At 40.9% G+C, this 26,844-nt stretch overlaps 1 protein-coding gene across 1 annotated transcript in view; it reads right to left on the reverse strand.

The window, feature by feature from the left end:
* The window catches only part of PCNX2 (pecanex 2), a 302,561-nt gene that overhangs the window by 52,557 nt on the left and 223,160 nt on the right, over positions 1 to 26,844 (reverse strand). Inside the window, 2 exon segments of the mRNA XM_055081202.1 lie at positions 9,148 to 9,277; positions 14,435 to 14,543. Coding sequence (XP_054937177.1) covers positions 9,148 to 9,277; positions 14,435 to 14,543 — 239 coding nt within the window.

The raw sequence follows: 26,844 nt of genomic DNA on the forward strand, positions 1-26,844 counted from the left end.
ACATAAGGCAAATGCTAACAGCCATAAAAGGGGAAATTGACAGTAACACAATCATAGTAGGGGACTTTAACACCCCACTTTCACCAATGGACAGAGCATACAAAATGAAAATAAATAAGGAAACACAAGCTTTAAATGATACATTAAACAAGATGGACTTAACTGATATTTATAGGACATTCCATCTATTAGAAGTGGAATTACATTCCACTTGTAATCCAAAAACAGCAGATTACACTTTCTTCTCAATTGCTCATGGAATATTCTCCAGGATAGATCATATCTTGGGTCACAAACCAAGCCTTGGTAAATTTAAGAAAACTGAAATCGTATCAAGTATCTTTTCCAACCACAGTGCTATGAGACTAGATATCAATTACAGAAAAAAATCGGTAAAAAATACAAACACATGGAGGCTAAACAATACACTACTAAATAACCAAGAGATCACTGAAGAAATCAGAGGAAATCAAAAAATACCTAGAGACAAATGACAATGAAAACACGGCGACCCAAAACCTATGGGATGCAGCAAAACCAGTTCTAAGAGGGAAGTTTATGGCAATACAATCCTACCTCAAGAAACAATAAACACCTCAAATAAACAACCTAACCTTACACCTAAAGCAATTAGAGAAAGAAGGGGACATTACTACAAGCAACTATATGCCAATAAAATGCAAAACCTGGAGGAAATGGACAAATTCTTAGAAAACCACAACCTTCTGAGACTGAACCAGGAAGAAATAGAAAAGAGACACAGACCAATCACAAGCACTGAAATTGAAACTGTGATTAAAAGTCTTTCAACAAACAAAAGCCCAGGACCAGATGGCTTCACAGGCAAATTCTATCAAACATTTAGAGAATAGCTAATACCTATACCTTCTAAAACTCTTCCAAAATATAGCAGAGGGAGGAACACTCCCAAACTCATTCTACAAGGCCACCATCACCCTGATACCAAAACCAGACAAGGATGTCACAAAAAAAGAAAACTATAGGCCAATATCACTGATGAACATAGATGCAAAAATCCTCAACAAAATACTAGCAAACAGAATCCAAGAGCACATTAAAGAATCATACACCATGATTAAGAAGGATCTGAGGGATGCTAGGATTCTTCAATAAATGCAAATCAATCAATGTGATACACCATATTAACAAATTGAAGGAGAAAGACCATATGATCATCTCAATAGATGCAGGAAAAGCTTTTGACAAAATTCAACACCGATATATGATAAAAAACCCTCAGAATGTAGGCATAGAGCTAACTTACCTCAACATAATAAAGGCCAAATATGACAAACCCACAGCCCACATCGTTCTCAGTGGTGAAAAATGAACCATTTCCACTAAGATCAGGAACAAGACAAGGTTGCCGACTCTCACCACTATTATTCAACATAGTTTTGGAAGTTTTAGCCACAGCAATCAGAGAAGAAAAACAAATAAAAGGAATCAAAATCAGAAAAGAAGTAAAGCTGTCACTGTTTGCAGATGACATGATACTATACATAGAGAATCCTAAAGATGCTACCAGAAAACTACTAGAGCTAATCAATGAATTTGGTAAAGTAGCAGGATACAAAATTAATGCACAGAAATCTCTGGCATTCTTATACACTAATGATGAAAAATCTGAGAGTGAAATTAAGAAAACACTCCCATTTACCACGGCAACAAAAAGAATAAAATATCTAGGAATAAACCTACCTAAGGAGACAAAAAACTTGTATGCAGAAAACTATAAGACACTGATGAAAGAAATTAAAGATGATACAAATAGGTGGAGAAATATACCATGTTCTTGGATTGGAAGAATCAACATTGTGAAAATGACTCTACTACCCAAAGCAATCTACAGATTCAATGCAATCCCTATCAAACTACCACTAGCATTTTTTACAGAACTAGAAAAAAAAATTTCACAATTTGTATGGAAACACAAAAGACCCCAAATAGCCAAAGCAATCTTGAGAACGAAAAATGGAGCTGGAGGAATCAGGCTCCCTGACTTCAGACTATACTACAAGGCTACAGTAATCAAGACAGTATGGTACTGGCACAAAAACAGAAATATAGATCAATGGAACAGGATAGAAAGCCCAGAGATAAACCCACACACATATGGTCACCTTATCTTTGATAAAGGAGGGAAGGATATACAGTGGAGAAAAGACAGCCTCTTCAATAAGTGGTGCTGGGAAAACTGGACAGCTACATGTAAAAGTATGAAATTAGAACAATCCCTAACACCACACACAAGAATAAACTCAAAATGGGTTAAAGACCTAAATGTAAGGCCAGACACTATCAAACTCTTAGAGGAAAACATAGGCAGAACACTCTATGGCATAAATCACAGCAGGATCCTTTTGGACCCATCTCCTAGAGAAATGCAAATAAAAACAAAAAAAAACAAATGGGACCTAATGAAACTTAAAAGCTTTTGCACAGCAAAGGATACCATAAACAAGACCAAAAGACAACCCTCAGAACGAGAGAAAATATTTGCAAATGAAGCAACTGACAAAGGATTCATATCCAAAATTTAGAAGCCACACATGCAGCTCAATACCAAAAAACAGACAACCCAATCCAAAAATGGCCAGCAGAACTAAATAGACATATCTCCAAAGAAGAGACACAGATTGCCAACAAACACATGAGAGAAATGCTCAACATCATTAATCATTAGAGAAATGCCAACCCAAACTACAATGAGGTATCATCTCACACCGGTCAGAATGGCCATCATCAAAAACTCTAGAAACAATAAATGCTGTAGAGGGTGTGCAGAAAAGGGAACACTCTTGCACTGCTGCTGGGAATGTCAATTGATACAGCCACAATGGAGAACACTATGGAGTTTCCCTAAAAAACTACAAATAGAACTACCATACGAACCCGCAATCCCACTACCTGGCATATACCCTGAGAAAACCATAATTCAAAAAGAGTCATGTACCAAAATGTTCATTGCAGCTCTATTTACGATAGCCAGGACATGGAAGCATGTTAAGTGTCCATCAACAGATGAATGGATAAAGAAGATGTGGCACATATATACGATGGAATATTACTCAGCCACAAAAAGAAATGAAACGGAGTTATTTGTAATGAGGTGGATAGAACTGGAGTCTGTCATACAGAGTGAAGTAAGTCAAGAGGACCAAAAAAATATCGTATGCGGAGAAAGACCATATGATCATCTCAATAGATGCAGGAAAAGCTTTTGACAAAATTCAACACCGATATATGATAAAAAACCCTCAGAATGTAGGCATAGAGCTAACTTACCTCAACATAATAAAGGCCAAATATGACAAACCCACAGCCCACATCGTTCTCAGTGGTGAAAAATGAACCATTTCCACTAAGATCAGGAACAAGACAAGGTTGCCGACTCTCACCACTATTATTCAACATAGTTTTGGAAGTTTTAGCCACAGCAATCAGAGAAGAAAAACAAATAAAAGGAATCAAAATCAGAAAAGAAGTAAAGCTGTCACTGTTTGCAGATGACATGATACTATACATAGAGAATCCTAAAGATGCTACCAGAAAACTACTAGAGCTAATCAATGAATTTGGTAAAGTAGCAGGATACAAAATTAATGCACAGAAATCTCTGGCATTCTTATACACTAATGATGAAAAATCTGAGAGTGAAATTAAGAAAACACTCCCATTTACCACGGCAACAAAAAGAATAAAATATCTAGGAATAAACCTACCTAAGGAGACAAAAAACTTGTATGCAGAAAACTATAAGACACTGATGAAAGAAATTAAAGATGATACAAATAGGTGGAGAAATATACCATGTTCTTGGATTGGAAGAATCAACATTGTGAAAATGACTCTACTACCCAAAGCAATCTACAGATTCAATGCAATCCCTATCAAACTACCACTAGCATTTTTTACAGAACTAGAAAAAAAAATTTCACAATTTGTATGGAAACACAAAAGACCCCAAATAGCCAAAGCAATCTTGAGAACGAAAAATGGAGCTGGAGGAATCAGGCTCCCTGACTTCAGACTATACTACAAGGCTACAGTAATCAAGACAGTATGGTACTGGCACAAAAACAGAAATATAGATCAATGGAACAGGATAGAAAGCCCAGAGATAAACCCACACACATATGGTCACCTTATCTTTGATAAAGGAGGGAAGGATATACAGTGGAGAAAAGACAGCCTCTTCAATAAGTGGTGCTGGGAAAACTGGACAAGACAGCCTCTTCAATAGTGATGCTGGGAAACCTGGACAGCTACATGTAAAAGAATGAAATCAGAACACTCCCTAACACCATACACAAAAATAAACTCAAAATGGATTAGAGACCTAAACGTAGGGCCAGACACTATAAATCTCTTAAGAGGAAAAATAGACAGAACACTCCATGACATAAATCACAGCAAGATCTTTTTTGACCTACCTCCTAGAGAAATGGAAATAAAAACAAAAATAAACAAATGCATCACTAATCATTAGAGAAATGCAAATTAAAACTACAATGAGGTATCACCTCACACCCATCAGAATGGCCATCATCAAAAAATCTACAAACAAATGCTGGAGAGGGTGTGGAGAAAAGGCAACCCTCTTGCACTGTTGGTAGGAATGTAAACTGATATAGCCACTATGGAGAACAATATGGAGATTCCTTAAAAAACTAAGAATAGAGCTACCAGACGACCCAGCAGTCCCACTACTGGGCATATACCCTGAGAAAAATATAATTCAAAAAGAGTCATGTACCACAGTGTTCAATGCAGCACTGTTTACAATAGCCAGGACATGGAAGCAACCTAAGTGTCCATCAAGAGATGAATGGATAAAGAAGATGTGGCACGTATATACAATGGAATATTACTCAGCCATAAAAAGAAACGAAACTGAGCTATTTGTAGTGAGGTGGATGGACCTAGAGTCTGTCCTACAGAGTGAAGTCAGAAAGAGAAAAACAAATACCGTATGCTAACACATATATATGGAGTCTAAAATGGTTCTGAAGAACCTAGGGGCAGGACAGGAATAAAGACACAGACATAGAGAATGGACCAGAGGACACGGCGGACAGGAAGGGTAAGCTGGGACGAAGTGAGAGTGTGGCATGTACTTATATATACTACCAAATGTAAATTAGATAGCTAGTGGGAAGCAGCCGCATAGCACAGGGAGATCAGCTCGGTGCTTTGTGACCACCTAGAGGGGTGGGATTGGGAGGGAGGGAGACGCAAGAGGGAAGAGATATGGGAATGTGTATATGTATAACTGATTCACTTTGTTATAAAGCAGAAACTAACACACCATTGTAAAGCAATTATACTCCAATAAAAATGTTAAAAAAATACTCTTGACATAAAGGGATTTATAAACACCAGGCACTATTATTACAGTGCGTTTGCTACTGTTGACTGTAAATTAAATAGAGACACCAGGCAGAACTCATGAAGCCCAATTTTAAAGACCTTCTTAGTTAAGAACAGTTTAATAGTGCACAGCCTGATGGTGGCGAATGAAATCCAGATTACGATTTCCTTTCCCTTTTACGTAATATTGTTGGATTTAATTCATTTAAGAAATAGTTACAGAACATCTTCTGTGTGCGTGGCCCCATAGGGACACAAAGATGAAAAAAAACAAGTCCAGGCTTGGAAGTAGAGTCAGTCCACACCAATCCTTGGTACAATTTACTGATGGTCAGAGAGCAAATTTATTTTCCAAAGGTGACCACTACAGTACCTCTCATCCCACGAGTCCTTCCTGAACCTTCCATTCATCCATCAGGAGGTGGAATGTGCTTCCCCTCTCTGTGAGTCTGTGCGTGTGGGTGGAAGTGGAGGGACCGGGGGAGGCAAGGGCACTCGGTGAGAAGGGTACAGCCGAGGGAGGGCTGGGAATGAAAAATCCACAATACGCGATGTATGAAGTAGCACTGTGGGAGATTAGGACTGAGGTGAGGTGGGTCTATATTTGTGCTGCCCTATATGATAGCCTCGAGTCACATGCGGCTACTTAAATGTTAATGAATTAAAATTCAATAGAATTAAAACTTCAGCCACACTAGCCCTGTTCCAAGTGCTGGGAGGGCTCCCATACTGGACAAGGTAGATACAGAGCATTCACATCAGTGCTGGGCTCTGAGGTACGTCTCCTTGTCGCCCAGGCGGCAGTGTCCCGCCACGGGCTTCTGAGACAGTGGGCCCTGGTGCTGTGTCTGGGGAATCAAGCAGAGAGCAGGTGAGTTAGGGGGGCAGAGGACACGTTTGTCACCAGCCCCCAGTGAGGAGGAGCGTTGGAGAACAAAGAGTCTGCGGATTTCAAGACCGCCCAGGCCGGGGAGAACAGAAGGGCCAGAGTCACCAGGGAGCTGGTGATTTACTTATCGGTTCCATAGAGTATGAAAACGGTTCCGTTACAGTACAGGGCTCGCTGGAGACTTGCAAAAACCAAAGGCAGCTTTAGGAGGTCTGGAAGAAAAATCAAAGGAGTGAAAAGTGAAGGAGCAGGGGTGGAAAGGAAGAGGAGGCCAGGAGAGGGGACGGCAAGTGCCCCTCATCACACCCCCAGGGTGGGGCTGGCGACCATGGTACCCATTGGCAGATCGTGTTCACTGTCCTGGGAGGGGAGAATATCTCTCAGTCAGTGGCGGGACAGCGAGTAAACAATTAATCAATTACCCAAACACCTGCTTTCTCTGTATCCGACTGAAAAGAAAGCGGTAGGAGCAGCTACAGAGACACTCACAAATAAGAACAGGAAAAGTCATTCGTGTTTGAAATAAAAACCAACAGCTTCAGATACAGAGCATGGGCTTTGCAGAGGGCTTGCAGGGATCCAGATGAGATTTCCCGCCATTTCTTTTCCTGGTACCCACCACTCTTACTGTCCTGAATTCCATCACTGATCTTTTGAGCAGATGACCACAGGGCTCTGTATTCTGAGGCTTAACACAAGTTGACAAGAGACTTTCAGCTGGCTGCGTTCGGCATCAGCATCTCTCCCCACCCCTCGGTGGGACTGAACACTTTCCCCACCTTGGCTCCTTCAGAGAGACCTAGGAAAGGCAGGATGTCCTTATGCGTTGCCACAGACTCTCCTGTCCCCTTCTCATCCTAGCACAGCCGACCAAAGCCCTGACATGCAACAGAGTGCTACACTGGGGGAAAGAATGGATCACAACATCATCAACTTTTTGTGAGACTGAATAAGGAAACACTCTAGCAGCCCAGACTTTTAAGTAACCCACATAAACCGACAGTTCAGACCTCGGTGTACGGTGCCGAGCAGGTAGCTGAATCTTGGCAGGGAGGAGGCTAAATAAGAAAATACCAAACTTGCGTTGCACAGGCGTTAGGATGTCTCCCCTCAGTAAAGGCATCTCACAAAGATTTCTACATTCCCCTTTCTACCCTCCAGCTCAAAGGGGATGCATTTTGCTTATCAAATTCTGCCCCCCGGCCAAAAAAACTGGTTCCTAACTTACCTGAGAATAGGAGACAAAAAGAAATCCTTTGTGTTACAGAGCACATTTAAAATATCTTGCACTCTGCTGCATAGTTAAAAGCACACGAGATTGCCACACTTCTTATTCACAAGCGTTTGCACTTTCCAGAAGTGCGATTTTTAAGAGCTCCACAAAGGTCCCCCAAATTGTTTTCTCCTTAAAAAGCATAAAGACAAGCCAGTGCTGGTGGTTTTCTTTTCCTTCTGACTCTGCAAATACACACGGCATCTCTTTAGACAAATGCCAAAGAGGACTCTTGTCTACGTGTACATTTCAAGACGGCTTCACTTGTACAGCAAAAAGCCCACCTCTCTTAAAAGATGAGGAATCTGTGGGACACACAAGGGGCCTTCCCCACCTCTTGGTGGTCTCCCAGCACTGGCTTACCTTGGGGTGCTCCGGTTTGGTTGGATTTCCCCAGGACCCATAAATGTGAGGTCCCGGGGATGGGATACCTGTTAGCATGGGTCAGGTGGGGACAGGGGTTCCATGCAGGGCAGTCAGAGAAGAATCCCACCAGTGCAGGCCAGCATGATGCTTAGTTTGTTCCAGGTGCTTCAGGTCTATTAACTTGTATCCTCCCCACAAGGCTGTGAAGTAGACCTTATTCCTTTGCCCCCATTTTACAGAAGAGGAGAGAGGCCTTGAAGTCACCAGCACCGAGGGTGGAGGCGAGGTGTGAGCCCAGGCAGGCTGGCGGCCCAGGCTGTGTTTTCATCACGACGCCCTACCGCCTGCCCCAGAAGGACGTGCATCTTCCGTGCACATAAACCATCTAACCACACAGATCTCCTGACTTAACGTTGGCCTCTGTGAGACGTGAAGGGCGCATTGTAAAGTGGCAGAGCAGTAGAAAAGGTAGACACGTTACAGAAGATGGATTAGGGCTTGGACACAACAGCACAGGTATGGCTAGTAAATTAGGGCAAATGAGATCTGCAACGGAAGACGACCCCAGCTGGAGACAGGCTGGCTCGCCCCACCTCCTCCTCTGGCTGTTCTCAGGCCTCCCCCGACAAATCATTAACAACTCTTGAAAGTTACTCAGTTACCCATCACTCCTCCCTTCCCACCACCCCTGAAAAAATCACTGCCCTCGCTCCATCACTGTTTGCTTGAGGAAATTTATGACTGACTGGTCTAAACAGTCAAGACAAAGTGCAGAAATCATCTTCTACAAGTTTAATGATGCTCAGAAAAAATGGTATATGCTCTCCTATGTTGAGCTGTGATGCATGTACACTTGTACATGACATGTATATTTCGAAGTCCCACAGAAGGGAGCCGTGCCCCCCAGGGTAATCTCATCCAATGACAGGACCAAGGCTCCTGAGACAACCTCTCTGAGGGCAACTGCTGAGAGTGGGTGGTGATATCTCACTTTCCTTCACAACTGGTGAAACCTAGACTGACTGCAAATTTGCCATCAGTCAGGCTTGGTCCAGAGCCTGGAAGCCCCCGTGCTGAGTGGATAACTGGGTGGGTGAGGGAGATTGCTAGGGCTACCCCACAGGAGGGCAAAGCATGAAGCCTGGACTTTTCATAGACAAAGGTCAAGGAGCATCCTGAACATGAATCCTAGGAAAGCAAGTCAGCAACGATTTTAGGATCTTACTTGTAGTTTTTCTCCCAGAATTTCACTGGCCTGACGTACGATGTGATAAAAATGACACTCCCGAGAAACGGGCTCAGTGGAGTAGAAAAGATCGACGTGGCAAATGCCTGAAAGAAAAGCATGGCAGAATCTGAGGATTTTGAGTTAAGGAAAAAAAGAAGTGTTCATGATTATTCTTCTACATAGTATTTGCGATTTTGACTAGTTTATATGAAAGCCATTTTCTCACCAAGGAAAGAAAGAAGGGCCTACCTGTGATCTCTCTATGTACATATTTGGAAATATAAAACTTTCAATAATATCCTGCTAGGTCTCATTTCACCACCATGAAAACCAAATGATTCTCATAAAAATCCCAGCAGTCTCAGCATGATTCATGGCAAAGATTTAATATCTAAGATTTGAAAAGAACAGTTTCTTTTTACTGAGATACTGTTAGCTGAACCAAACACACTGTGGTACATTTACTAAAGTATCAAGCAGCTTTATAAATAATTAAAATTAAATTACACTTTGAAAGTAAATAAATAGCATTGTTTGGGAAGATAGCATCTCTATTCCTCAAAGAATCTTTTCCCACTATTCAAAAATATGTATTTTTTTAATCATACACTGAACACCAATGGCTCAATTCAACTCATGTCTGGTTTATAAGCTAAAAATGTGTATACAAGTCACAGCATGCTGTAGGCTAAGTCACCTCCCTAGCACTCTGTATGGGTTTTCCACTTCTTGGCATGCCTCAGTTTTACACACTCTGATCAGAAATGTAATTGTTCAATATTAAAATTCGTATGGCTCTCACTTTTGGCTTAAGCCCAACTAATTGATCTCTGGAAATCTGGGGGAGGCGCCAGAAGGGCTGGTCCCTCCCCAGTCTCACTCCATCATTGGAGAACTTCTCCCAGCTGTCAATCACGGGGCCTGTGATTTCTTAAAGCCAGAGGGAACAGAGGTGGCAGAGGTCAGTGGGGGGCCAGATGGCCAGGTTTTACATATGCACATGGTTCCCTGTCCTTCAGGGTGAGGGCTGGGAGGGTTCTACTGCAGGTCTGACCCGATCTCCTACAAGGCTGATTTAGGCTGATTTTCCCACCTGGAAGGGGACGTGGCTGCACAAATGGAGGTCTTGTTTCTTAGCCCATGTTTAAAAAGTTCTGGCAGAAAGTAAGAAATGCCTAAATGTCTGTCACAGATAGGAAGATTCTGCGTTTCATTACCAACCAGAGCATAGAAGGGCTTTCCCATATTATCAGTGGCAGGGCTTAGTTATGTGATAGGGACCCTCACAGCCCCACTTACGTGTAAATACAAAGAAGGGAGTGAGTCTTGCTTGTCTACAGGCACTTCCCAGTGCATTTTCATAGATTTAAGCTCAAGAGTTTTCCTTCAGGGGTAGCTGTGTCTTTTTTTTTTTTTTTTTTTCAATTTGCTATTTATTTCCAAACATCTTCAGAAGTGAAATAACACAACCTCCATTAATAGTGTTGAACTGTTTGGGTATCAAAAAGATCTCAATTGTGCTACAATTTCAATCCGATTCCTTTTATTTTGACCTAGGTTCAAAAGCAGAACTCCAGAATAAGGAGCTACTGTGATATCTATCATCACCCAACAGTTTCTTCTTCATCAGGAAGCTGGAAAGATCTAAATACCTCTGCCACAAAACATACCAATGTAACTATTCCCCTTGTCACAGGAAGAAAAAAAGAACTTCATGGGAGATGTCATCGAAGGAAGGTACTGAAAAAACCTGAGAAAGCAGAGCGGGGTCACAGGGGAATTCCTGAGGGAGGGTGTTGGGTGAGGGGAAGGTGACAGGGGGCACTGCGGGGTTTGCAGAAGATCCAGGACAAAGTTAAGTGGAGCCGGGGCTGGGTAGGAGCCTGCGTGGGCTGGCACTGCTGTTCTTTTTGATTCTAAACATTTCCCCAAAGATTATGTTATCCATTTTTTAAATGCCAGAAACAGTTATCCAGAAATTAAGAAATGAAGAAAATAGTGCTAGCCTATAAATAAAGTTCAAATTTGGGAGGAAAGGAAATGAAGCTTAATAGGTCAGAGGTAGGGCAGAAGTGAATAGATGGCCTCAAAGGTTAGTTTATCCAGGGAAGATCAGAAGAGAAATATAGCGCTCTTGGGGAAATACACAAGATCGTAATGGCTAAGGCAGTCCCTAGAAATATGCAGCCTTCTTTATTTTTTGAGAGCCAAGAGGTGGGCCAAAGGGCTAGATGGAGACTCCTTAAAAAGCTTCAGGTTTATCTTGAGTACATTTAAAATGAAAATATCAATGTTAATACTTTAAAAAAATAACTGGAAGCTCAAAAGGATACACCAAATAGAAAGCGGCCTTTCCAATACACATGTTTAACAGAGCTAATACAGCTAAGTCTGTCTAATTATTAGAAAACAATGGTCTTGCACGGTCTCTACACATATTAAAAGAGTGAGCATGCCTATCTTTCCCTGGAGGTTACAAGCTCAGAAACTAACAGAGGCTACGGAGGGAGACAACATGCTAGGACTGGAAAAAGCAATTGAATAAACAGTGCCCCGCTGGCCTGAAAGTTAATTCAATTCCAAAATGGAGCAAATTAGCCCCTTCTCAAAGCCAGGATGGAACCCACACCTTCTTAATAGAGTGATAAAATCATTAACATTTCAAAATTAGTCAAGATCCAGGGCTGGCATTTAGGAACCTGATAGCCTTGTCTTGATGGCATATATATCTGGTTTCTTAAACGATCTCATTATATTCTGCACGGTATGATGTTGGGCTCCACATAGCAAATAGCTACCTTTACAACTGATCCAGGATGGGGAAGTGTCTTTGGGTGATGGGGTAGGGGCGCTGGAAGCCCTGGAAGCCATCACACAACTGCAGTGGTCAGCCTCCACGGCCACCTCGAAGAGTCTATAGCTTAGCAGAGGCAGGAGGTGGGTTTTACTGACGGGAACAGTTTTAGGCACAAAGCACTGGGATCATCTGTATTCTAAAACCAAATGCCCAATAAAATCTGCATCTCAGATGTGTTCAATTTCTCAAGAGAACCAGTCCATCCATCGTGAAAGTACTTAGATTTAACGCCCACTGTGTTCAATCTGAGATGGATGCCAGTGCTGCCTTTATCCTTAGAGGAGATACTAAGTGCCAGATACCATGTGTTTGTGTGTGACCCCTCAACACACATAAAGGTCAGGTAATTGAAAGTTACAGCTTCCAGAACAGTTTTAATTCGGCTACGGAACTACAGGAGTAATTAGTATTACCGGACTCATCCAACAAGGCATAAGGAGCCACAAGAAATGCTACAGATCTATGTGAGACCAAAGTTAGAATAGAATTGGGAGCCACCACTTCAAGTTTTAAGTTCTTAGTGCAACTCCTCAACTGCAAATTTACATCCATCTCATCATTTTCATCTAATAAACAGGCTTTAAGTTCTAGACAGGATACCCGAGACACACACCAGAAATAAATAAAAATCCCCTCACTCTTTCATCTCACTCTGTTTTAAGGGATTCCATTTAGAAAACCTAAAATGACTGGCATTCTAGAAAACGACTGCCGTTATAGGAAAGGGGTGATACGCAAGCTCACGCTTTTGTGATCATTTTTCCTGAGATTGTTCCTCCAAATAACCATGAAACACTTTACAAATATCCGTGCAGGTCTAAGAATAGGAACACGGAACAATGTGCATTGTGAGGACAGCTCTGGGTATGCTTAATAATTAAAGAAATAATAAGTTGGAAGGACAGCATTTTTTAAAAATCTAGAATGTATTATCACAATGAATATCCCATGTCTATTTCTATCCCTGTACCCAAAGTTGAGATCCCAGGGGCTCCTTAAGAACTGTCTTCAGGAGCCTTATGCAACCTTCAGGAAAGAAAGCTCTGCGTGGCCATTAAAACCGGTTCACAGCACCCCCAGTGGATGCCAGCCGAGAACCGCGCTTCACACACATCAGCGGATGAGAATCCCAGTAAGGCTTGTGAAGATGGAGATTCCAGGGTCCTCCCGCCGAAATGTGATTTTAGAAGTATGTGCTGACCTCAGGAATCTACTTTTTTAAACAAGCTCCTCCAGGGATTCTGATCTAACGCGTCCCTGAACCACATCTCGGAAAATACAAAATCTGAAAGTATAAATTCACTGGGGGGACTTCCCTGGTGGCGCAGTGGTTAAGAATCCGCCTGCCAATGCAGGGGACACGGGTTTGAGCCCTGGTCCGGGAAGATCCCACATGCCGCGGAGCAACTAAGCCCATGCGCCACAACTACTGAGGCTGCGCTCTAGAGCTAGCGAGCCACAACTACTGAGCCCACGAGCCACAACTAGTGAAGCCCGCGTGCCTAGAGCCCATGCTCCACAACAAGAGAAGCCACCGCACTGAGAAGCCCGTGCACTGCAAATGAAGAGTAGCCCCGCTCGCCACAACTAGAGAAAGCCCGCATGCAGCAACGAAGACCCAACACAGCCAAAAATTAAAAAAGAAAAAAAAAGAATATTTCTCTTCAATCTCTCTCTCTTCAAGAGTATTCTTGATTTTTCTGTTTCTTCCTCTCTCCAAACACACACACACAGATACACACACACACACAATTTAGCTATCTGCGTCAAAGTGATCTCTAGAAGGAGCATGTCAAGTTGCTTTGAAGTAAATTAAAACTAATTATCATTATGGAAACACTTAAAAATAGACAAGGAAACCAAACAAAACTACAAATGATAAAATTAGGCTCCTTGGCTAATGATAACAAAACCATAATTTTTTTTTTTTTTTTGGTCTTCAAAAATATTTGGGTAATTCTGTTTGTGCCCAATTCTGGGTTTTTGAACATTCCTCAAGTATAAGATAACCAAACTATATTATAATATAATGTTATATGATCGATAATAATATATCAATCCTATCCACAAAGTTTAATAACAGCAAATCAGTTTGCACTATTTTGCACAAGTCAACCAAATCATTTAAGCGGTGACTTTCCATTTAAAAGACATGATATCTTAACGGAGATCTGGTCATGGGAAACGGAAAAATCAGAAGAAATCAAATCATTCCTGAATATGCATTAAGAAACAGGAAGAGTTCCGAATTAAGAAGTTTCTTTTAAGGCTAAGTACCTAAAGGGAATCCACAGTGCCTCCCCAGGTCCCCATTAAGATGTAATCTTAAAGACTTTAAAACCCTTTTACTGCCAGAGTTCAATGAAAAGCTTGCATCGTGAAATGTGAATCTCAGCTCGGAGGTGAAAACAGAAGCAGAAAGGATACGAGGAATTGCAAAGAGCTGAGCAAACACGTGAAATGAGGAACCCCAAGCCATCTGCCAGGGAGCCATGTAGGTCATGACGAACTGTAGCTTGTGAAGCAGGTCCCCGAGCTGAAAGCAAAAGAAGAGACAGAGATTCGTCAGTGATGACAAGCACAGTGCCAGCTGTGTCACAGGCAAAGTGCCTGCATTAAAGTTAGGAAGGGGCAGTGACACTTGCTTGTCCTCTTACTCTTACCTTCCTTCGTCCCATAAGCAAGGCAGCTGTTTAAGGATACTTTCAAACAGCAACAAGATGATCAGAAGTAATGTTGTGTGGTTAATTTCACCAGGTTAATGATTTCAGCCCATAAATATGGTGTTTCTTAGAGGAACACTCACAGCTTGGTCCTTCCTTCTTCATATTGGGTCTTTCAGAAGGAGATTCATACAAAACCCCATCACAATGGACATCGTTCAAGTTTTTGTGTATGGATTTCAGTTCTCCTCCTCAGCCACTCTTGCTGGAGAAAATCTCCCCATACCGCTTTGCACCATTGCAAGTTACAAGGCGCTTTAGAAAGCCAAGATAGGATATGGGAGCCGTTGCATTTGCTAGATAAGCCTGCACAGGAGAAAGCTGAGCTCTGGAGAGAAGTAGGGGCTGGAGAGAAGAGACCTTATGTGGCCTAAGGATGAACATGAGGGGAAACATGCTCAGTGGTTTGGGCTGGAGATCCAGACTATGAATGTGCCAAGGAGGATGGAGAGGGTCCCTGGCTGTAGACCCGTGCTTTGTGGAGAGAAGTGACTGATGGACCCCAGATGTGAAATTCTACAGCTGTCACTTCTAGACGCAGTCAGGAAGTATCCTACCAACAAGCTTTCCGAACTTGACATACGCTCTTCATCCATAATGGAGACTTCATTTTTTTTTAAATTGAAACATAGTTGTTTTACAAAGTTGTGTTAGTTTCAAGTGTACAGTTTAAAGTGATTCAGTTATACATATACATATATCCACTCTTTTTCAGATTCTTTTCCTATATAGGTTATTACAAAATATTGAGTAGAGTTCCCTGTGCTATACACTAATTAGGTCCTTATTAGTTATCTAGTTTATATATAGTAGTGTGTATATGTTAATCCCAAACTCCTATCATCCCTCCACCTCCCCTTTGGTAAACACAAGTTTGTTTTCTATGTCTGTGAGTCTGTTTCTGTTTTGTAAATAAGTTCATTTGTATCATTTTTTTATTAGATTCCACATATAAGTGATATCATATGATATTTGTCTTTCTCTGACTTACTTCACTTAGTATGATAATCTCTAGGTCCATCCATGCTGCTGCAAATGGCATTATTTCATTCTTTTTTACAGCTGAGTAATATTTCATAATAACGGAAACTTCAAACGGCATGATGTGTTTGTTCTTAGACTGGTTAGCATACGAGACAGTGAAATACATTCACCAGAGCCATGATGTGAAAAGAGAAAAAGACAGAATTCTTAATTAGGCTCAGTAGGTGTTACACAGAACATCAGAAGACCACAATGAAAAGAAGGCAAAGGCTGGAAAACAGGACCATTGAGGAAAGGTTCAAGGAGCCAAGATAACTTAGCCTTTCAGTGAAAGGCCAATCTTGTAATTTTGGAACCAAAAGATGAGGTTATCCTGAACTGTTTCATGCAAGTGTCATGAGGGAAAAATGAGGTTAATTAGAATCCTCTCCAAGTCTTCCTCTCACTATTCTTGTCTCACCACATTCTCATCAATATCCTGGGTTTGGAGAATAACTTTAAACATCCTCGGACTGGCTACAGAAGATGAACCAAGGATAAATGTTCTCTCAAAGGCAGAGCAAACTTGGAGTTCTTAAGAAGTGACTGGCATCTGGTTGTGTACAGAAGCCTGGGGTCTAGATGTGTCCACTGGGGACCCTAGTCACAAACCTAGCAAGGAAGAATTGGAGGCAGAGAGGAGGGAAGGGAAGGTGGACAGAGAAAAAGAGAAAGAGGAGAGAGGGAGAGGAAAGAAATAGAGACAGTGGGGAGGACTAAGGGAGTAGAAAAAAAAAAAGAGGGGGTGAAATGGAGGAAGGTGATGTGATCGGACCAGAAGAACTGTGAAGGAATGTGAATTCTGGGAAAGAAAAACAAATGTTTTTTTCCTAGTACCTTTTCACTTTCTTCCCTCTATCTCACTGACACCCACCAGAGACCTGATTTCAGCTAGCTTCTGAGTTCTTTCAAAAAGGCCACTTCAGTTTTAATCCTGCGGTTGGTTTAAGCTTCCTGAACCCTGGATCTAGATGCCAGTGCCTTTGAGATGCTGACAGTTGAGAGAAGAGCAGTTTACTCTCTTATGTCAGCTTGAGGCTGTATCTCTTAGGTTCACATAAAGATTAGTCCTCTCCCAAACCGTGGTTCTAAAGGATACAGGTACCCCAATGTTCATAGCAGCACTATTTACAATAGCCAAGACATGGAAGCAACCTAAATGTCCATGGACAGATGAATGGATAAAGGTGTGGTGTGTATATATATATATATATATATATATGCAAAGAAATATTACTCAGCCATAAAAAAGAGTGAAATAATATCATTTGCAGCAACATGGATGGACCTAGAGATGTTCATACTAAGTGAAGTAAGTCAGAGAAACAAATATCATATAATATCTCTTACATGTAGAATCTAAAAAAATGATACAAATGAACTTATTTACAAAACAGAAACAGACTTAGAAAACAAACTTATGGTTGCCAAAGGGGAAAGTTGGGGGGGAGGAATAAATTGGGAGTTTGGGATTAACATATACACACTACTATATATGAAATAGATAAACAACAAGGACCTACTGTATAGCACAGGGAACTCTGCTCAATGCTCTGTAATAACCTAAATGGGAAAAGAATCTGAAAAAGAATAGATACATGTATCTGTATAACTGAATAATTTTGCTGTACACCTGAAACTAACACAACATTGTTAATCAACTCGACTCCAATATAAAATAACAATTTAGAAAAATTACTCCCCACCACCTTATATCCCACCAGTCCATAGGTGACTTGGGCAGACAGGCCTAACACAGACTCAAACTCTTGACTCACTTCTCTTAAAAGATACGATTTCCTTTAAAGGTCAATATCATTTCCATTCATTCCCACCATTAATTCAACCAGAGGAGGAGCATGCTAATTACAAAACAGAAGACATTCAAACACATGACTCTAGATTACATGGAAAGCAAAAGTCCTGAGAAGTGGGGATGGACTCTTTTGTATTAACTTGCTCCTTTATGCCCTAACCCAACTCTATCAGGCAAATGCCTCTGGATTTGAAATACTCTAGTCACAACACTGCTAAGAATTCTTAGTCTGCTTATTAAGAATTAGCCCTGTGACTCATGCCTAGGTGAAAATTGCCAAGCATGAGCAAGAGTACCTGATGTGATGTACGACCCCCTAGTTGCCCTGAAAATGAATCACGGGTTTTGCAAAGTTACTCCTGTTGGGTTTTCAGTGTATGACTATATCCTGGGAGGCTTCTAAGCCACCTCCCGGAAAAGCTGATAAGTAGGTCCAGGCATTGCAACTACAATCAGACAGGCAGCCCCAGGGAAAGCCTCAACTGAAAGTTTAACGCACTAACAAGTTAAACTTTGCTGCATTATGATTAAATGAATATATTACAATTATTTTTTGCTTAGCACAGCGACTTGTATTTACACATAAGCAAAACCAGTAATCAGACACATGTGCTCTCATGCTCTAATTGTAGCCAAGGCCCCAGGTATCTTTGCTCTTTTCCTATGTCTCTCTTGGCCTCGTTTTTTGTTTGTTTGTTTGTTTTTGCTTTTTTTATGAACATTGTGAAGAATAAAAATAGAAGCTTTGTAAAAGATGTTCAATATGTAGCTGATCAAATAGACTCTGCTGTTCTTAATCACTGAAGCCAGATCTCCCAAATGCTAGTTCTTTACATACCAATGATTCCTCCACAACTCAGTCATTTAATGATCCTCCAGGAAGCCCACCAGAAAAAGGATGTGCTGGGGATGTGTCAGATGTCAACACAACACAGAGCATGGGCCCGAGGGCACGCTGCCTGGGTTTCAATCCCAGCTGGCACCTATCATGGGGTTGATAATAGATCCTCCCCACACTGTCATTTTGAGGATTAAATGACTTCATCTTTGTCAAGTGCGGAGTTTAATAAATACATGTTAGGACAGGTGGATATCTTATTTTGAGGAAATTCTAGGGCCCCTCCTCTAAGCAACTGAAACTTAACTAAATCCAGGACCTCTTATTTTTCAGAAGAGGAAACCAGACTCAGAGAGGCTAAGTGGGCTGCTTAGGGCAGACCGTGAGTCACTGGCCCCTAAATCCAGAGGTTGAAATTCCTGGTTCTCTGCCTGGTGATAGACATTTCTACCTCCCAACCTTACCATGTCTCCTTGAGGCCATGAGCCTTCCTGGAAGGACAGCAGCAGGAAGCAGCTGAGGAAAGGTCTCCTCTACCTACACCTTCCTGCTGACAGCAACGGGGCAGGGTCACAAGTGAGAAGGTGACAAATCGGAGCTGGCCGATTTGTCACTATCGGGGACCTCTTCTCCATGTACACAGTGATGGAGGGCTATGACCTGTCCTGGAATGCCCTTTTCAGTACAAACGCCCAATGAATGAAAGATGACACCACCCAACAAGCCCAGTGACATTCAAGTTGCCTCAACAAGGCAGGCTGCTGGGTTACCTGTGCTTCTTAAGAATGGATGGCTCCAGGAAGATTGACATGGCTGACTTATTTTATTCCTAAAAGTGGGGGGAGGTGTGCTCCACGTTAAAAGACTCAACTTCAGATTTTCCCTTTACACTTCTTCCTTCTCTTCTAGGGTTAAGTCAGATGAAAAAAAAAAAGAAAAATTTGTGGGTATCCAAAAATTGATGTCTAAGCGCAAAAGGAAGCTTAAATATTGATCATTAATGAGAAGCATTACAAGAGGCACTTTCCGTACCGTATCAGGCCATTGGGTATAAATTAATAACACATTTAAGATGAGTTAATGGAAACAACAACACTAACATTGCCACGTGCAGCACAGCACTGCATTGAAGTACTTTTAATTTTTATTTTATATTGGAGTAGAGTTGATTAACAATGTTGTAACAGTTTCAAGTGTACAGCAAAGTGAATCAGCTATACATATACATGTAATCTATTCTTTTTCATGTTCTTTTCCCATTTAGGTTATTACAGAGTACTGTGCAGAGTTCCCTGTGCTATACAGTAGGTCCTTGTAGGTTATCTGTTTTATATATAGCAGTGTGTGAGTTTGGGATTGACATGTACGCATTGAAGTACTTTAAATAGAAATCCACTTCCATTAGCTGTGAACTTGCATCTCCTTAGACAGTTCGAGGTCTCCGTTTTTTTGAAGCTTAACTCATTCCTAATGTTCTGCTGCTAAGACCTTAAATCTCAGTACTTTATGCTTTAATATGCCTATTAAAGCATAAAAAACTTCCCCAATTACCCAAATATGACTATATGAGAAAAGAAAATCATTGGGGTCTTTTTCACTGAAAACACTTGGAAAAGACGACAGGAACTCACAGTGGAATAATTCTGGCTGTTTCCCAAAGAAAGACACCATAAATACTCTCACTTCAAATAACCCTTTTTGGAAATATCTTTTCAATCAGGCCTAGACATGCTGTTGTATCTCTGCTCTAGGTAGGAAATGCAATTTGCATAAATTCACAAACTATCTTAACAGAAGTGTCACCCAATAAGGATGACCCTAACACATTTCCTTGCTAATACTGATACATTCTTTTTTTTTTTTTTTTTTTTCGGTACGCGGGCCTCTCACTGCTGTGGCCTCTCCCATTGCGGAGCACAGGCTCCGGACGGAACCCGTGTGCCCTGCATCGGCAGGCGGACTCTCAACCACTGCGCCACCAGGGAAGCCCATAATACCGATACATTCTGAAAGAAAGCACAGGCCAGCTTTTCTCTGGGGACTTCCTCCCCACTGCCCCAATGAAATAACTCACCAATTATTGAATGCTCTTATATTGGGCATTGTCTTAGGGAGCTGCCCATACGCTATTCCATTTGATTAAATTGTAATTTTCCCCCCCAATCCCAATCACTACCTTTTATCCTATTGCTCCAGCCTCACTAGTCTCCCAGATTAGTTCTATCATTTGCCACCTTTTTTTTTTTTTTTTTTTGCATTTTGTTGTCAAAGTCAGTGAGTTGGTTTTTTTCTTCTCGGAAAAATATGGAACTTGTGATGATCAGTGTTTGAACTTGAAGAGGCAGGCAAGGCTGAAAGGAGTCCCAGAGACTGGCTATTGGATTAAAGGTAAATTGAGTTCAAAACGAGAGAACGCTGAGGGAGCAGAGACCAGAGTGCTTGGAAAGGAGGTAAACAAATGCGAAGACGTTTGCAGGTTCAAGGGGGAACAAGCTGATGAATTCAGGTGGGAGCCCAGCTGAGGGATTGAAAGGTAGGAACAACAGAATTGGGGAAAACTATCAGACATTTCGATGCGCAGGTAGGGACGTGGGGAGTAAAAACAATGTTCGAGAAGGAATGGAAAAAGTAAAGCTAGTGACATTTCAAAAGTGGGATACCACTTTTTAGGGAAGGGGGAGCACTACTTTTATAGAATAACTGGTTGATAACAGCAAAGATGATAAATTTGGGGATATTAGCTCTAAAACATAAATATTCTCAAATGGGGCTGACAATATGAGTTAGAATTGTATAAGTTAAATAAACATATTCAGACAGTGGTTACACAATCGTATTTCAGAAGGTGAGAAATGTTTTCTATCTCAATACACAATGTGTGTTGGGAGCCTATTATATAACACACTGTTTAGCACAGTATTGATGGGCTTCAGGGAGCATGGTAATATAGAAAGGCTACCATCCCACTGTAAAAATAACATAAATAATCTAAAAAATTGTAAGAAAATATAATTAATATTTGAATTCCAAACAAGGAAAAATCTCTAATAGTCAAAACCAAAGAGGGAGTTTTAAATGAGAATGTTAAGTCTGAACTGACACCATGATGACCCCAAGAGGACATAGGCATGAATATGGGCTGCAGGAGCTGAGGACTTGGATTTTAATGCACTTGAGGGGCAGCGATGCCCACCAAAGTGTGAATTAGAAAAGACCCACCTACCAGGGCTGGGAGAAAGCAAAAAAGTTGTCCTTCTGCCTGGTGTAGAGTAGATAAAAATCTATCATCCACAACGTGCCAAAGCCATTGTAATGTAGGGGAGTGGAGTTTAAATGTAGACTATTCCAAAAGAGCAGGAACACAAAATTGAGAGACTAATATTAAACGTAGTGAAGGATGACAGAACTTTCTTGCATAAATCGTCTTCAGGGACACCTCCACAACCAGAATATGTAGACCTCCCATTAAACGCCAAAAAGAAAAGAAAAGAAAAAAACTGCATTTAAAAAACTTCATATGCTAATCAAATGTGCTTATTAATAATTTGAGTAACCACTAAATCACTAAAGTTTTCAAACTTTAATGTGCATCAGAATCACCTGGAGAGCTTGTAAATAAAAGATTCTGGTTCCTGCTTGCAGAGGTTCTGATTCAGTAAGTTTAGGATGGAGCCCAAGAATAACCTCCCAGGTGATGCTGATGATGCTCCTCTGGGGACCACACATTGAGATTCAGTGCACTAAAGGAATAGAAATATAATACTCGATTTCCAAAGTACGAGAGGGAAAGAAGAGATCAAATACAATTTATTCAATTCAATAGAAGGCAAAAAAGAAGGGGTGGGGGGAGAAAGAAAAAGCATTGTAAATAGAAAGCAAAATATCATGATAGAAAAAAGTTAAACATATCAGTAATCAGAGTAACGTAAATGGATAAAGTTTGTCTATTAAAATGTAGAGATTCTCAGTCTGTATTAAAAAGAAAAATTGTGTTAAATGCTTTTATAAGAAATATTAAAATGACTTAGAAAGCTTTAGGTAACAGAATGAAAAGAATAAATAGCAGGTAAATCTTAATCAAAAGAAAGCTTGCTTACCTATATGAATATTAGACAAAATAGAATTTTACCAAAAAAAGATAAAAAGCAGTATATAATGATGAAAGTAAAGAGTCACCAGAAGATAAAATAATTGGAATGTGTGTACTTAACCATACAGTCTCAAAATATCTAAAGTAAAAATGGACAGAATTACAAGGAAAGATTAACAAATCTACATCATAGGGGGAGATTTTAAGACAGGCATCTCAGAAAATGATGGTTTGGTTAGACCATAGATTAATAAAGATATAAAATATTTGACCAAAAGAATTAACAAGCTTTATCTAAGAGATATGTGTATTAGAACCTTGCAGCCAACCAAAAGAGAAAGAATATAACTTTCAAGCATATGGACATTTACAAGAATTGATGACTTAGTAAACTAAAAAGAAGTCTTAACCGATGCTAAGAATTGATATCATGCAAATTGCTTTGCAATTAAGTTAGAAGACAACAATAAAAAGACAGTAAAATAACAATAGCAGCAGCAACCACAAACTTTGCATTCAGATATAATAACAACAAAAACGACACTGAATTAACTAAGAATAAATGATAATCAAAATTAGGAAATGCTTTAAAATGAAAGACAATGAAAAGCAGTAATACCAATCACAACGTGTGGGACTCAGCTAAAGCAATTTGTAGAGTAAAAGACATAGCCTTAAAATGTGCATCTTAGAAAAACTTCACAGATTATATTGGCAGTCAATTTTTTATCACAAAAAATGAATATTGTCAGAAAAGAAAATACAGACATTCTGATCTATTAATGTAAATGCAGAACTCCTCAATAAAATATTTATGAAATGAATCTGCAAATATATAAAAATATATCATGACCAAATATGGTTCATCATATAATGGTTTATTAGAAAAAAATGTCAATATAATTCACAAAAATAAGAAAGTAAAGAAAAGAAAAACCATATCATGCTCAACTGATGCAGGAATGATGCACTCACTCATAAAAATCCCTTGCACCCTAGTAATATAAAAGTTCTTAAACTGCTAAAAGGTAGCGGTGCTATATTGAAGTAAACACCATATTTAATAGTAAAATGTAAAATTTCAGGATTATTCAGGCAAGATGCATCAAGCAAGATGAATCTGATTAACCTACAACAGAAAAGTGAAAATAGAACCATTAAGGGAGACTAAAATCTAAGGAAAGAGAAAGGAACCTGGGATAATAAGTTATCACCTGTGAAGTGCAATTTGGATAATTGCACTTAATAACTAAGAAGAGAAACAGTGATGATACAGGGATGAGTGTACTCAGCAGGTATAGGCTACTTAGGCAAATGAATGCACAGCTAATAAAGGGAAATGCAACAGGCCTGATTCTTTGATTAGCCAGCTTTATGCAGCAAAACAAATTCAGACCCTGAGGAGAACATGACAGAAAATATTAGTTAGGTTCATATTTCATAACCACTAATTAGGGTATCCATAAGTGCAAATGAAGTCACCATTGCACATTTAAACTTTACAATCTACCAAGAGGTAGAAATGCACAAAACTAAAAATCTTGTCAAGACCCCTGAGAATTGGGAATTAAGTTTAATGTTGCATCTGTGTGTGTGTTTCTGCTTGTGGTAGACAGAGGGGTACTGGCTCAGGTGTGTGGGGAGGTGGGTCACTGGGGAAGGAGGCAAGGGTGGACTTCAACACAGAAGAAACAGGAGATGATAAAAGTAGCCAGGGGGCTTCCCTGGTGGCGCAGTGGTTGAGAGTCCGCCTGCCGATGCAGGGGACACGGGTTCGTGCCCCGGTCTGGGAAGATCCCACATGCCGCGGAGCGGCTGGGCCCGTGAGCCACGGCCGCTGAGCCTGCGCGTCTGGAGCCTGCGCTCCGCAGCGGCAGAGGCCACAGCAGTGAGAGGCCCGCGTACAGCAAAAAAAAAAAAAAAAAAAAGTAACCAGGGAGAGAGGGTTACCTTTTGTTCTTTAAGCATCTTGCTCAAATGGAGCTTGGAGTGAAGTGGTAGAAACAATACAGTTAATATACACATTCTGCCTTCCTTTTCAGCTCCTTAGTCCTCTAAATTCCTTATGTTAGCTTTCATTCAATTACTGTATGTAGCATAGTCTCCCATCTTTGTTTTGGCTTTTGTTTAGCTTTCTCTTCCCTATGGGGAAAAGGCAGCTTTCTAGATTCTGTTTCTGGGGGCTTCTTCCCTCTCGAAGATTCATTATAACCCTAAGGGTGACAAATGCAGTTTTTAGGAAGAGCGTATGACAGCCAAGTTCATAAGCCTCCTATCAAGCTGCTGCTTTTACCCATGTAGCATTTTAGTAAGAGAAATAAATAATGCTGATATCTGTAGCTACAAAGCAGCTTTTTCTCCGTCTTCTCTGAAGGTCCTCCTGATTGGATATCCCATCCCTCCCACACCTCCTGGATATCTACCTCATGTACTCTCCTGAGATTTTATACTTGTAAAAACATTTCATCCATCTAATACACATAGAAATAAGGTGATTCATACAGTGGTGTTCCAAATAACAGTAGCTCTCTGCTTTAAGCCCCTAAACTTTTTAAATTTATTGATTTTTATACAAATATAATAATACAAACTCACTTTAAAAACACCAAATAATTCGGAATTGCTTAAATTGTAAAGTGAAAGTTCTTGTAACCCACCTCATTCTGACCTAACTTCCAGGACTTGGAATTTTCTGCACATGCACCTGTGCAATACATGCATGTGAGTGTGTGTGTGTGTCTTTTCTATTTAAATTGAATTAGCAATATATAGTGTTCTGAAACTTGATTTTTCTATTTCATAGATCATGGGCATTGTTCAGTGTTGGTATAAATTGCTCTCCCTCACATCTAATTAACTGCATAATATTCCATTGTTTGGCCAATCTATTGAATCATTATACTACTGATAGACATCTAGGTTGCAAAAATTAATTTAAAACCACTGCTGAAGAAAATTTCACACACTTATCTAAGAGATCATACAAAGCCAGTGCAGTGGCTGTTAACACAGTGTACCCCCCTGACTTTGATCACTAGGTGGGCACACGGTCTACAGTGGGACGGTCATGACATCCCCCTCTGTCCATGATAACTGATGCAGGGGTAAGCACAGTTCGTGATACAGACAACAGGTACAGGATGTTAATTCCACCAGCACTGCTATATGAAGGTGGGGCTCCTGGGAGCTATCTTGTTCCTTGTATGGAGAATGACCCGAAGCAAAATCAGGCAAAAATAAGTAGGAAAGAGAGAGTACAAAAAGATAGTTTGCTCTGGGTATGGCCCCATCTCAAATGAGATCTACTCTCAGGCATCCTCGTTATGTAAAGCAATATAGTCCAACTTTAAGTTGAGCTTTTGTCACTTGCCATCAGAATGTTCTAATATACCAAATTTATCAAAATTTCATGTAAAACTAAAAAGTAGTTCAAAGAGCTTCTGGTTTCTCCTCCTGGACACAGAAAGCTGAAAAGAGCATTCTTCCCACCCTTACAATGAGAAAAAGCCAGACAAACTTCAAATTCATGACTGCTTGTTTAACCCATTGGAGAACTGGGCTGTAGAGAAGCCAGCTGGCCCACAATCTAAGGACAGACAAGCACCTTCAGGGAGAAAGGAGGTAAGTACTCCCTCACCTGGGGCAGACATCACCAGAAACCGGTAGGAAGAGTTTGTCCAAAAGAGCTGACGAATTTTGGTGATAGTCGAGCGTGGGCTCGTAGGACACCAGGAAGCCCCCTGGGGGCTATAGAAATTACAGGCTCTTTCTCCATGCACTCCCCTGGGTGCTCACAGAAAAGGTCGGAGGGAACCCTAAGGGAGTGTCTGATGTGGTACAGACCTGAAGGAAGCACACAGCAGACACACGGAGGAGCACAAAACTCCGCTACACCCTTTCTCCAGACCGCTCTTATGGGACACATATTTCAGTCTACAGAGGAAAGGTCAGCAAACACTGTCATCTCCAGGGCACTGGTGAAGACTCACTGCAGCTGGGGGAAGGGAACGACACGACGGCAACAAAAACCCCACTCCTGAGGAAGGGGCAGGAGTACCTGCTGGACCCAACTGCAGCTGGAGGGGGATGAGGAGAACTGAGAAGGACACAGGGACAGGGCGAAGGCCTAAGACTGAGGTTTAATTAGAAAACAGAGAACGTCCCCCCCTTCCACCTTCTCCCCCTGCCACCAAGCTAACAAGCTGCAAGTGAAAAGTAAAACCAGATGCTGATAGCAGAGGGACAGGAAAGGCACAAGCACATGTGAAGAGACACACTGAGGGGCAGCATGGGTGTAGAGCTGAGCACCGAGCAGACGTCACTCTGGAAGCCAACTCCCAACCTAAA

Source organism: Physeter macrocephalus, chromosome 20 (genome assembly GCF_002837175.3).
Source record: "Physeter macrocephalus isolate SW-GA chromosome 20, ASM283717v5, whole genome shotgun sequence".
NCBI lineage: Eukaryota > Metazoa > Chordata > Mammalia > Artiodactyla > Physeteridae > Physeter > Physeter macrocephalus.